Source organism: Prionailurus viverrinus, chromosome B1, assembly GCF_022837055.1.
Source record: "Prionailurus viverrinus isolate Anna chromosome B1, UM_Priviv_1.0, whole genome shotgun sequence".
Taxonomy (NCBI): domain Eukaryota; kingdom Metazoa; phylum Chordata; class Mammalia; order Carnivora; family Felidae; genus Prionailurus; species Prionailurus viverrinus.
In genome coordinates, this window is record NC_062564.1 from 160,363,181 (window position 1) to 160,375,846 (window position 12,666).

A 12,666-nucleotide genomic window follows, 5' to 3' on the forward strand; every position below is an offset into this window, starting at 1 on the left:
GTGATGTTGAGCACATTTTCATGTGTCTGTTGTCCATCTGGATGTCTTTTTTAGAGAAATGTCTGGTCATGTCTTCTGCCCAGTTTTAATTGCATTGTTTTTTGGTCTTTATATATTTTATATATAAGGTCTTTACATACTTTGAAGAGAATATTTTCATGTTTGTGTTTTATATGAATTGCCTGTTCAAATATCCTTTACCCATTTTTTATTTTTGAGAGAGTGAGTGTGAGCGGGGGAGGGGCAGGGGAGTGGGGGATAGAGGATCCAAAGCATGCTCTATGCTGTTAGCACAGAGCCTGATGTGCGAGTCAGACTCACAAACCGTGAGATCATGACCTGAGCCGAAGTCCATCACTTAATCAACTGAGCCACCCAGGCGCCCCCCCCCCCCGCCCCCCCACCGACTCCTTTACCCATTTTTCTGTTGGGTTGTTATTATTAGTCTGTGGCTTTTTGTACATGAGAGATAATGACCAACTTTCTCACATATTACAAATATTTTTTTCCTAGACATTTTGTCTTCAATGGGTTACAGTGGCTGGAGATCTGAAAGTTTCAACAGACATGTATTTATTTCATCATAAACCTCTTCAGAAACTTCACCAAAAAGGCACAGCAAATATGTTCCGTACTGCATAAATGTCCTTTAATGGTTCCCTGAAATTCAGTGAAGCTTCAAAATGTATTAACCTGTAAGAATCAGACTAATCCACCCTACTTCCAAAGTCATTGGCACTTTTTTATTAATTACTTATCTGCAATAGGATTCAGGAAGATGTTGTTACAGCTAAAATCCAAGCAGAGAGCGCTGAAAGGACTTCCTGGGTCTTCCTGATTCTCTCCTAGCTGACCCTTTATGGTGAGCAGTGACTGCTAGCCAGTTTTTTCTGCCTAGATTTCTAAGGGTCAAACTCTGAAGCACTTCCAGCCTATTGCACATCTGTAGAATTGTTTTAGAAGCCACTTTTTTCAGCCTGCATACTTTTTCCCCCCCCAAATTAGAGAACACATTTATCAGTGAACTCCCCTTACATAAGGGAGCAGGGGAGTATGCCATATAAAAAATTCACTATGTAGTAATTCTTGACATTTCTACAGGTTTTCTATGTGGTGTGTACCTTTTTACAATATATTAAAATATGAGTTCCGTTAAACATTCATTTTCTAATCCAATACTTAAGAACAATTTCTCTGTACATAGTGAACCAGGTTTCCTCACAGAACGCTCTCCCTAAGAGTGACATACTTTGAGGACCAACAGGTTAATTGTGGAGATTCAGTAATTCAGGCAGTAGTGTTTTTTTGCTCTGGTCACACACAAAGCTCTTAAAGAATCCTAAAATTCAGTAAAGACCAGAGATCTATTACTTTGGCCATTAAATCAAATTGATACTTACACCATTATTAAAGCCATTTTTAAATATTTCAAAATCTGCACAAAAACAAAAAAATCTGCACTAGCATGAACTGTTTTGCCAGCTACTTGAGAAACGGAAGGAAAAAAGATGCCTGTTCATCTGTTTTGTCTTTCTAGCGCTTATATGCGAAAAACACTAAGATACCTGGTTTTCTGTAAGAGTCGCAATATGGGGAAATCCAAGGGGGGTAAAAGCAAACAAGCAAAATCCAGGCATTCCGAATCAGTAATGCTAGATACTTTTTAGAGCAGGAGTTGGCCTAGGTCCCTCGTGGTTTTCAGAGCCCTGGCCCTGGTGTCACACCACAGAAAAAGAGTAGGTTTGAAATCGAGACCAGGGTGACAGCACGTGGTAAGCGTGGGATCACGCAGGAGAACAGCGGCACTAATGTGGAGGGTTCGTACTGTAAGGTGGTCTTTTTTGGCTTAGAATTTGCTTAATTATAAAAGAAAAAAATGAAAGCTACCTGTGAAATTGTAGATCCTTTTTTCTAATTAGAGGTAGTAACATCAAGCTAGCTCTTAAAGGTGGCCTGGGATGGAATAAACAAACATTACTTCATGTATCTGTGTGATTTTTTAAACCCATCATTATCATACACCTTAAAATATTTGTATTCTGTGACTCAAGCAATTCCACTTCTCCAAATTTATGCTAAATCTATATGCACAGAAGGGTTATAAGTAAATTTTACTTTTCCATATATTTTTATGTATTTTCCAGAGTTTATATAATGAACACAGTTCAGGAGGGGGAAAATTAGGACAGTGTTCATTATTGCCCTCAAACCAAGGTGCGTGTCTTCTTAACCCATCCCTGTTCTCACCATGACACACACGGGGGTAGGCAGCTTTTGTCAGGTCTTTAGTAAACCATTTGATGAACCCTTGGCCCTCAGAACAAAAGGAATGATATTGGCTTTGGACTCGACTGATTTTCCATTTCTGTAGTGGTTGCAGGACCTGGGCTCTTGTATAAGGTCCCAAGAATCAGACCTAGCACTTGGTGACACAGTTTGTCAAACATGGTGTGGCAAGCAAGAAAAAACTCAGCAAAGAAAAACAGAATTTACGAGGGCATGAGTGAATGATGGTAGCCAGTGGCAGGAAAGTATGACGGTGTGTATTCCCCCAAGCATGCAGAAAAATAATTTAAAATACAAAGGGGCACCAGATGGCTCAAATGGCCATCTTGGCTCAGGTCATGATCTCACTGTTCCCAAATTCTAGCCCTACATCGGGCTCTGGTCTTGACAGCTGAGTCTGGAGCCTGCTTCAGATTCTATGTCTCCCTCTCTCTCTGCCCCTCCCCTGCTCACGCTCTGTCTGTCCCCAAAAATAAACATTAAAAAATAAAATATAGGGGCGCCTGGGTGGCTCAGTCGGTTGGGCGTCCAACTTCAGCTCAGGTCATGATCTCGCGGTCCGTGAGTTCGAGCCCCGTGTCGGGCTCTGTGCTGACAGCTCAGAGCCTGGAGCCTGTTTCAGATTCTGTGTCTCCCTCTCTCTCTCTCTGACCTTCCCCCATTCATGCTCTGTCTCTGTGTCTCAAAAATGAATAAATGTTAAAAAAAATTAAAAAAAATAAAATATATAAACTTAGAGGGAAACTTACAGGAGGAAATAAAAGAAGATCTATAAGCATTAAGGAAAGGGTAATATGGAAATTGCTGGTTTTAATCCAGTTAGAAAGTCTGATGTTCCAAGCTGATAAATCAATGCAGAAAGCCCAACAGTATTTCCTTTTGTTTTTGCAGGTAAAAAGGGGTAACTATGGAGTTCAAAGGACAGAACTCTTGCCTGGTGACCGGGACAACCTGGCTATTCAGACGAGGGGTGGCCCAGAAAAGCATGAAGTCACTGGCTGGGTGCTGGTGAGTACAAAGAACTGGCAAGGATTTCATTCTTAGGATTAGACACTGCAAACCTGGTAAAGGTGCCAGATGTCCTGCCTGGGCTGAAAGAATTTGCCCTGCCACCGTCTTTGCAATGGCCCTACTAGGAGCCTGCTATTCCTCTTTCAGAGGTAACTAGAAAAAAAAAAAAAAAAGAGTTGAGGTTGTTTGAATGTTTTGGAAATAACCAACAAATAAATGAGAACTAATTTTTTCTCTTAAGAATTCAAAGCAGGGGCGCCTGACTGGCTGAGTCAGTAGAGTATGTGACTCTTGATCTCCGGGTTGTGAGTTCAAGCCCCACGGTGGGCTAGAGCTGACTTTAAAAAAAAAAGAAGAAAGAAAGAAATTCAAAGCAAAATCCTCACAGGAAACTAAATGGCCCGAGCATTAGTTAATCAATTATTAACTTTACTTGACGTGTGATACTGCTAGATAGAACTTATATACTCTGTCAAGGTCTTTCTCAAACTAGTATGTGTACCTGTTGGACAGCTCTTTACCTCTGTAGGGTGATCAGAAGTTGTCCATGGTGTGCCCTCAGAGCGTGAATCCTCCTAGCAGAACACAAAGAGCAGCTGGGTCCCCCAGCACAGTATTGGTGCTATTTCTAGCAGTCTCTTTACTATTCATCTTAAGAAAGAATGAGCTGAAGCCACTGGGAAAAGAGAGGACTGCCACAGAGGAACTAAACATCCTTTCTCCTTCACAGGTATCTCCTCTCAGTAAGGAAGATGCTGGAGAATATGAGTGCCATGCATCCAATTCCCAAGGACAGGCTTCAGCATCGGCAAAAATTACAGTGGTTGATGCCTTACATGAAATACCAGTGAGAAAAGGTAAGTAACAAATCTTACAACCATTTAAAAAGAACTCATGCTTTTGTTTAAAAAGAAGAGAACCAAGGCCCTTTAAAAAGGGCTAATGCTTTTGTTTAATAACAGAACCAAGAATGAAAACATCAGACATAGCTCTTACTGAAATTTGTATGTTCGTTATCCACAAAAGCATGCTACCAAAATGTAGAGCACGTGGCTGTAAAACAACATCTGGATGCCTATGGAACACTACTGTTAGGACTTAGGTGCTTCACCTTATCTTACATGTAAGAGTTAAAACTCAAATTTGAAGGGAGTCACTTCTATTTCCCATAACTTTCTATCCACGTGGCATTTTTTCCTTGGTGTTGTGACTATTACGTTAAACTTCCATTTAAAAGTAAACGATTGTGGGCAATTCTGGTTCTTCACTTTGAGATTTTATAAGAAAAAGCCAGAAGAGGAAGTATACTGATGACAAGTACCCAGTTCTAGCTGCCTCTATCCACTTCACCATCAATATCCTGGTGGCGTCAGAGTGGTGCTACTTTACATTTCTATAGTTCTAGTGGACTGATGTCCAAACTGGCTTTCTCTTAAACCAAAAATAACAAATTTATCAGCATCTGTCCCACCGTGCAGATCACTCACCTGTGGTATGGAAGGAGGAAGTATCAAGCGAGCATGTGTTTGGCCAGAATTCTCTTTGGCCAAGATGTGTAAAGCGAGGTGATAGCTCTGCCACTAATCCTCCACTGAAATTTTGAATGAAAGCCTCTCTAGCTCTCGACTTGCTCATTTGTGAAACGAACTCTTCCACTTCTGTAATAAGGCCCATCTCTTATGCATAGACCGGTACAACAAAAATCACAGCCCGAATTCCAAAGAGCACGCCAGCATATCATTTATAGTTACTTATATATCCTTTATCCTCACATATATGGAAAACACTAAAGTACCTGAAAATTAGTTACAGATATGGATGTGGTTGACTTTCTAATTTTCATCTTTTTCTTTTTTCGAATAGGTGAAGGTGCTGACCTATAAACCTGCAGAATATATTAGTCTGCATCACTAACAGCAGTCCTGGATACTTGCTGTAATAACCAGTGCTTGCCTAATAACCAGTTTCTTTTCATCCAACCCACTAACGCTTAGTTATATTCACTGGTTTTACATAGAGGAAAATCCAAAATAAAGGTAACACATCAAGACTATCTACAAAAATTTATTGTCTATTTACAGAAGAAAAGCATGCATGTAATTAAAATCAATAAAATGCTTTCTCTCACAATGCAGTACATTGGGTTTTTTTGTTTTAAGCCATATTGTAAAAACAAGTATTTTACAAGCATCTTGAGGCTTCTTTAAAACAGCTAGACGCTCATCATTCGAGGCGCAATACTCATAGACATAAGTTCCTGAAACAGCAGTTTGCACGCATAAGGCATTCGCACCAAAGAAATCTGGGGGAGAGAAAACAAGGTAATTAGCAAAACTATATTTGAAGTGACCCCATTTACCTACCCCAGAAAAAATTGTAAGGACTTGGTAGTGTAGATGATAAATAAGGGAGTAGGCTGGTAGCATTCCTCCTGCTGCCTTGGCTTTTTCATGGTTTTCTCCTGAGCAGCTTTCGTATTTCAGCCTTTCTGTCAGACATATTTATATTCGCCCTTCTCAAAAGGTTTTTTTTTTAAAAAACTCCTTAATTTAAAATGTTTAAAATTCCTTGTACAAGTCATTTCCAAAAGATGATATACTGGTTTTTCTCTTTTTCTCACTTAAAACTTATGGAAGTATTAATCAAAATTGTGAAAATGTCAATCTGTTCCACCACACTGAACCTGCCTGGATGATTAGACCAACATGGTTATATCCTAGACAAAGTATCAACTGCCCGTAAGGTCTACACACCTGAGTTTTATTGCGACAGCCCCGACATTCATATGTATGGGTCCTCGTGTTAGCAATTGCCATTATTCCACAAAGATTGCAAACATGAACCTGATAGGGATCTGATGCCTCAAACAATCTTTCCCTTAAAAACTGGGCTGCTCCATGGGCAATCTGACAATCTCGTTCCATTTCTCCAAAACGCAGGCCACCATCACTGTTAAGGAACAAACAACAGATTATTTTGTACTTATTTTCTATTACTAACACCACCTTCGACTCGATGTGGGTTCGAGTCCCACATCAGGCTCTGGGCTGACAGCGTGGACACTGAAGCCTGCTTAGGATTCTGTGTCTCTCTCTCTCAAAAGTAAGCATTAAAAAAAATTTTTTTTTAGATCAATCAACTGCAAAGCACGGACTTCTGATTAAAATTAACAAACCTTTTTAAAAATTATTCAATCAGGAAAATTTGAACATTGGACACTGAATATTGAGGTAGAGGTGACCCTTGAACAACACCTGAGTATGGGGCACTGGTTCCCCCCCATAGTCAAAAATCATAGTCAAATAGAACTTTTGATTCTCCAAAAACTTTACTAATAACCTACTGCGGACTGGAAGACTTACGAATAACAATTAGCACATATTTTACATATGTATTCTTATAATAAACCTAGAAGAAAAAAATGTTAAAGTATTTATAGTACTGCATCAAAATCCGTGCATAAGTAGGCCTGTACAGTTTAAACCTGTGTTGTTCAAGAGTCAACTAAATACTGCGATTAGGTTAGTGTTCTAATCTTTTCAAGTAGAAGTTGTCTGGGTGTGGCCTGTGGACCCAGTGAGGGTGAAAACTATTTTTATAATACAGCATATTTACTTCTTTCACTGTGTTGACATTTGCACTGAGATGGCTGCAAAAGAAACAGAGTAAAACTGCTGAACACAAGTCCAGGCAGTGGAACCAAACGTACTAGCAGTAGTCATACTCTCCACTGTGAAGGGAGGAGGGAAAAGCCAGTTTTACTTAAGAATGTCATTAATGAAACTAAAGAGTTTTACTAAACCTTGACTCTTGAGAGTACACATTTTTAATATTCTATGACCTAATGGTAAGTTCTAAAGCACTTCTATACTGAGGATGCTTGAAGAAAAATACTTGCCCGATTCTGAACTAATCACTTTTCCCAAGGGAGTATATCTTGAAAAAAGAGCTGACAGCAATTATATTAATTCAACACTGAGAACACCAACTATTTGGCAGACATTTTTAGGAAAATGAACAAAGTAATATGCCTTTCCCTTAAAGGAAAATAATTTTAAATATCTGTTGAAAATGATTAAGCTTTTGATCTTTCAGTCAAAAATTAGAATTTTAGAAAACCTCTATTCAACATTATGGCTTTAATAGTGTCCCAATAAAAGACTTCTGATAACACTGGTGAAGCCACTACAAATGTGAACTATTTTTGGATAAATATGTCAACATGAGCCAGTATTTTCCAAACAGCCAATTATGGTGCTACAAAATTACACATGTGTGAAAGATACACTCAAAGTGCAAGACAAGCCAGTGGATTTTAATATAATGAATACAAAAGATTCACTGAGTTGGCTTCTACATTACAACTAGCCTTTAAGAAACTACAACTTTTCATTTTGGTGTAGCATCAAAACATAATATCCAAAGTCACCTGAAAATGTTATTAAAATATTCCTCCCTTTTCCAACCACGTATCTATGGGAAGTAGGATTTTCCTTGTATACTTAAATATAAAAAATAAAATACTGCAGTGGACTGAATGCAGAAGCAGACAGAAGAATCCTGCTGTCTTCTAGCAAATCAGCTCATTAAAAAGATTTGCAGAAAGGTAAACCAATGTCACTCATTACTAAATTTATTTGGAAAATATATTTTCCATTAAAAACGTTATTTGTTGGGGGCACCTGGGCGGCTCAATTGGTTCAGCATCTGACCCTTGATATCCGCTCAGGTCACGATCTCGCGGTCCGTGAGTTCGAGCCCCGCATCAGGCTCTGGGCTGATGGCTCAGAGCCTGGAGCCTGTTTCCGATTCTGTGTCTCCCTCTCTCTCTGCCCCTCCCCCGTTCATGCTCTCTCTCTGTCCCAAAAATAAATAAACGTTGGGAAAAAAAAAAAAAAAAGAAACCTGCTTAGGATTCTCTCTGCCTCTCTCTGCCCTTCCCCTACATGCACATGTGCAAATGTGAATGGCTCTTTCTCTCAAATACTTAAAAAATTAAAAAATTTTTAAATGTTATCTGTTAATATGTAGTGGGCTTATTAGTGTTATTTTTTAATAAATATTCTAGGTCTTAGTTTTAACTTCTAACATGATTAACATCAATAAATACAACTTAAAAGTTCTTTGAGGTCCTGGAACCAAGAAATTTGAGAACCACTCTTTTGTAAATCTATGCTAAACTACATTTACAGAAAAAATTGGTAAAATGAAATACATTGGTATTCATTGGTATCTGGACTTTGCTTAAAAATAATCAGGAGTTGGTAGGAATGGGGAGATGAACGTAACAAGTCCCACTGTTAATTATGGAAGTGGAGAGACAGGCACATGGGGGTTTCATTATACCATTGTGTCTAATTTTTAAGTGACAGTTTTCATTTAAAAAGGCTAATTAATACTCAAGCCCTGCATCTGGCTCTGCGTTGACAGTGCGGGCTCTGCCCTGACAGTGCGGAGCCTGCTTGAGATTCTCCCTCTCTCTGCCCCTCCCCAACTTGCACTGTCTCTCTCAAAATAATTTTTTTAAAAATAATAACGATGGGAGAGCCTGGGTGGCTCAGTTGGTTAAGCATCTGACTCTTGATTTTGGATCAGGTCACGATCTCACCATTCACCAGTTCAAGCCCCTCATACAAGGCCTGCTTGGGGTTCACAGTGTCTCTCTCTGTCCCAACCCCCCTCTCTGTGTCTCTCCCCCCAACCCCACTCTTAAAAATAAACATTTTTTTTTAATAAATAATAACAATGATGGTGATGCAGCTCTCTTACCGAGATCTACCCTCCATGGGCTGTCTATTAAGGATCTGAATAGGTCCCCTGGCACGAGAATGAATCTTATCATCCACCATATGCTTCAAACGCTGGTAATATGTAGGACCAATAAAAATTTGTGATGTGATTTTTCGACCAGTGAACCCATTGTACAGGACCTAAAACAAATTTTGGAGTACAGACTTAAAATACTAAATATACATGCACATACTGTATGATTTCATTTATACAAAAATCAAAAGACAAAACTAATAAAAAGTCAAGAGAATGTTTACCTTGGGGTTGGGTGGGAAGGTAGTAGAAACTGGAAGGAGACATGAGGGGGTATCTAGGACTAAAAGGGTACTGGTAATTTTCTTTTCGAGATCTGGGTGCCAGTCACACAAGGTGTGTTCACTTTGTGTAAAATAAATTCATCAAGCTGCACATTAATGATTTGTGTATATAAAGTATGTGTCATACTTCAATAAAAGGGTTGATCTTTTTTAAGAATGAAAGTACACACATACAAAACAGAACAGACATAACTACTAAAGAGCAAACGTACCTCATTTCCTCTGAGATGGTAGCCATAATCAGATAATAGATTAGAAATCTTCTGCACATTAACAGCATCATTAAATGGAGTGGCATCACCAATTTCACCTTTGTTAGCTGATACCTTTAAAAAAAAAAAAAAGTATTTAAAAGGCTGCATCCTGGGGCGCCTGGGTGGCGCAGTCAGTTAAGCGTCTGACTTCAGCCAGGTCACGATCTCGCGGTCCGTGACTTCGAGCCCCGCGTCGGGCTCTGGGCTGATGGCTCAGAGCCTGGAGCCTGTTTCTGATTCTGTGTCTCCCTCTCTCTCTGCCCCTCCCCCATTCATGCTCTGTCTCTCTCTGTCCCCAAAAAAAAATAAACGTTGAAAAAAAAAAAATTAAAAAAAAAAAAAAAGGGCTGCATCCTTTAGTCTCCTCTTAGAAGGAGACTTTCATTAATAAAAATATATTCAATTTAAATCCTTTCTATACAGGTAAGATTTTGAACTTAAAAATCTATGTTATATAAAGCTGTAATACTATAAGTTTCATTTTATTAATATCTTACATGAAATAGTATTTATAACAAACAAATCTACCAAAAAGATTAAACTAATTCCATTATAAGCCTTCAAAAAGGAAGCTATCAGGGGTGCCTGGGTGGCTCAGTCAGTTGAGCGTCCGACTTCGGCTCAGGTCATGATATCACAGCTTGTGAGTTCGAGCCCCGCGTAGGGCTCTGTGCTGACAGCTCACAGCCTGGAGCCTGCTTCTGCTTCTGTGTCTCCCTCTCTCTCTGCCCCTAGCCCACTCACATTCGGTCTCTGTCTCTCTCAAAAATAAACAAACATTAAAAAAAAAAAGGGAAGCTATCCCTGAGACCAGACACAAAAAGAATGAGACTCCCACCTATGGCTCCAAGAAAATGACATTTTAATGCCCTAAAACCAAGTCACGCATGTTAGGGCTAGGGTTAGCCATTCCACCTTAACAAGATACTTAAAATTAGAAAACTTTATAGCTAGTAATATAGCTATAAAATTATTAAGTGCATACTGAACTAACCACCAATGAATTAACTCTTCATCTATAGAAAAGAACCAGTCTAAAGGATAACCATGTATGTATGTAGAGGTTGGATGTAGTAAATTTTACAAAAATTCTGACATAACCAAAACTTCACAAATTTTTGCCAGGGGGGAAAAATCATAACCAATTTAAAAGCAGGAAAATAAGTATCATACTAGCTTTTTCCAACAAAGAACCCCAAACTCAAATATGACAGAAATCACATATCATCATTTTGGAAGAAACATTAGTTAGGAGTATATATTTTTAAAGAAAATCTCTTACCTTCCCTTGAAGACATTCAATCAAGTGACCAATAGTCATACGAGAGGGGATGGCATGGGGATTTATGATGATATCAGGGGTGATACCTTCACAGGTGAAAGGCATATCCTATAAAGGGATTTTTAAAAGGAGACAAACTTAACTCTCTTAACTACAAAACTAGAACTGGCCCCCACCCTTGAAGTTTTCTACGTCTACAATTGTGCTCAACATGGTATCTTCATATACTTATTCAACACTAAAAAGTCAAGCCTTTATCACCTTTGTACTTTTAAATTAAAGCAAGTTTTAATAAAATGTTAAACAGAACTTTGGGTGGGGGTGAGGGAGATAAAAGACACCCACCTCTTGTCTATACTGAATACCACAAGTACCCTTTTGACCATGTCGACTAGCAAATTTGTCTCCAATCTGTGGAATTCTAACAGAGCGGACCTGAATTCATACAAAAAGAGGTTAGTTCAAACTGGTTTACTTTTTATAAACAGCTCTTCACAAACATACAAATATGACAAAGCTATACTCACCCTTATTTTACAAAACTTATATCCTTCCTGATTGAGAGTTACCATAACCTGATCCACAATTCCCGTCTCACTAGTTCTAAGAAATGTGCTACAATCTCTCTTGGTATAGCGTCGATTAGTGCCCTCCAATTCATCTTCATTTTCAGGCAAGGTGACTGTTTTGCCTATAATAACATCATCTCCTGACACGCGGACTCCAGGAGCTATCAAACCATCATCATCCAGCTTGTCATAAATGGCATGCCTCATACCTATGAAGAAACAGACAAGGAATTTTCTGAAATGGTACTATATAGAAAAGTATTTACAATGTCACATAATCCCTCTAAAAGATTAAAAACCAAATACATAAATCATTTCCAAGTCAGAGGGAAGTTCACAGGAATCTTTAACACCATGAATTTTTTTAAAAAAAGTACTGGACTGAGCACTGGAAAATCAGACTATTTGCTGGGTGACTTTGGATAAGGGTGTTGCCATGTTCTGATCTCTTTTTTACATGAAAAGGAATATCAAGGAGAAAAGACTATGCCTCTAACACACATCCTCCCACAGAAACTTTTAATTTCATCTTGTGGAAATCTTAACTTCGATGGACATCAATTCATTACTACACAGAACCACCCACAGGAATGGAATAGATGATTTAAAAAATATAACACATTTTACTTCACACAATACCATTAGAAGTCAAAACTGTGGCAGAGATGCCCCATTTCCCTGGGACATCCCATCCATTCCACTGCATACACAGTTTTTAAGTATCTGTGAAAATAACTAGAAAATAAGTTTGAGTTTTCTAGAAGAAACAAAAAAAAGTACTAGGTGTCCTCTCATTTGTCTGTTAAATGTACACAAATATTGTGATTACACAAATGTAGTCACACTACAATGTGGAGAGGAGAGGGAGTTCCCATGCAAACACATAAACTGACGGACAGTTCACAGTACAAGTTAAGAATGGGGCTATAGCATATTATATGAAATTATATGACCTCTCTAATCTCCTAAATACCCTCTTCATTGCAGGATCTACCAGGATGGAAGAACTATAACAAGCCAGCTCTTACATGCAAAGACTTTTAGCAAACACACATATTTTCTTATATAAGAGTTCTAAGAATAACATGAAAACATATTCTCATGTGGTGGGAGGTTGGAGGGAGGGAGAAGAAAAATTATTCAGGAAAGCAATGGCA

General features: G+C 38.6%; 2 protein-coding genes across 3 annotated transcripts in view; one reads left to right on the forward strand and one right to left on the reverse strand.

Moving 5' to 3' along the window:
- Nucleotides 1–5,427, forward strand: part of IGFBP7 (insulin like growth factor binding protein 7) — a 73,676-nt gene extending 68,249 nt beyond the window's left edge. The window contains exons 3-5 of the mRNA XM_047854911.1: nt 3,178–3,294; nt 4,028–4,154; nt 5,161–5,427. Of these exons, the coding sequence (XP_047710867.1) occupies nt 3,178–3,294; nt 4,028–4,154; nt 5,161–5,180 (264 nt within the window). The 3' untranslated portion in view covers nt 5,181–5,427. The remainder of the gene's footprint in view (nt 1–3,177; nt 3,295–4,027; nt 4,155–5,160) is intronic.
- The window catches only part of POLR2B (RNA polymerase II subunit B), a 41,519-nt gene continuing 34,198 nt past the window's right edge, over nt 5,346–12,666 (reverse strand). For both annotated transcript variants that reach the window (XM_047854908.1, XM_047854909.1), the window contains exons 20-26: nt 11,468–11,718; nt 11,286–11,375; nt 10,941–11,048; nt 9,617–9,730; nt 9,067–9,227; nt 6,051–6,246; nt 5,346–5,599 (exon numbers count right to left, since the gene is read on the reverse strand). In XM_047854908.1, coding sequence (XP_047710864.1) covers nt 5,510–5,599; nt 6,051–6,246; nt 9,067–9,227; nt 9,617–9,730; nt 10,941–11,048; nt 11,286–11,375; nt 11,468–11,718 — 1,010 coding nt within the window. In that variant the 3' untranslated portion in view covers nt 5,346–5,509. The remainder of the gene's footprint in view (nt 5,600–6,050; nt 6,247–9,066; nt 9,228–9,616; nt 9,731–10,940; nt 11,049–11,285; nt 11,376–11,467; nt 11,719–12,666) is intronic.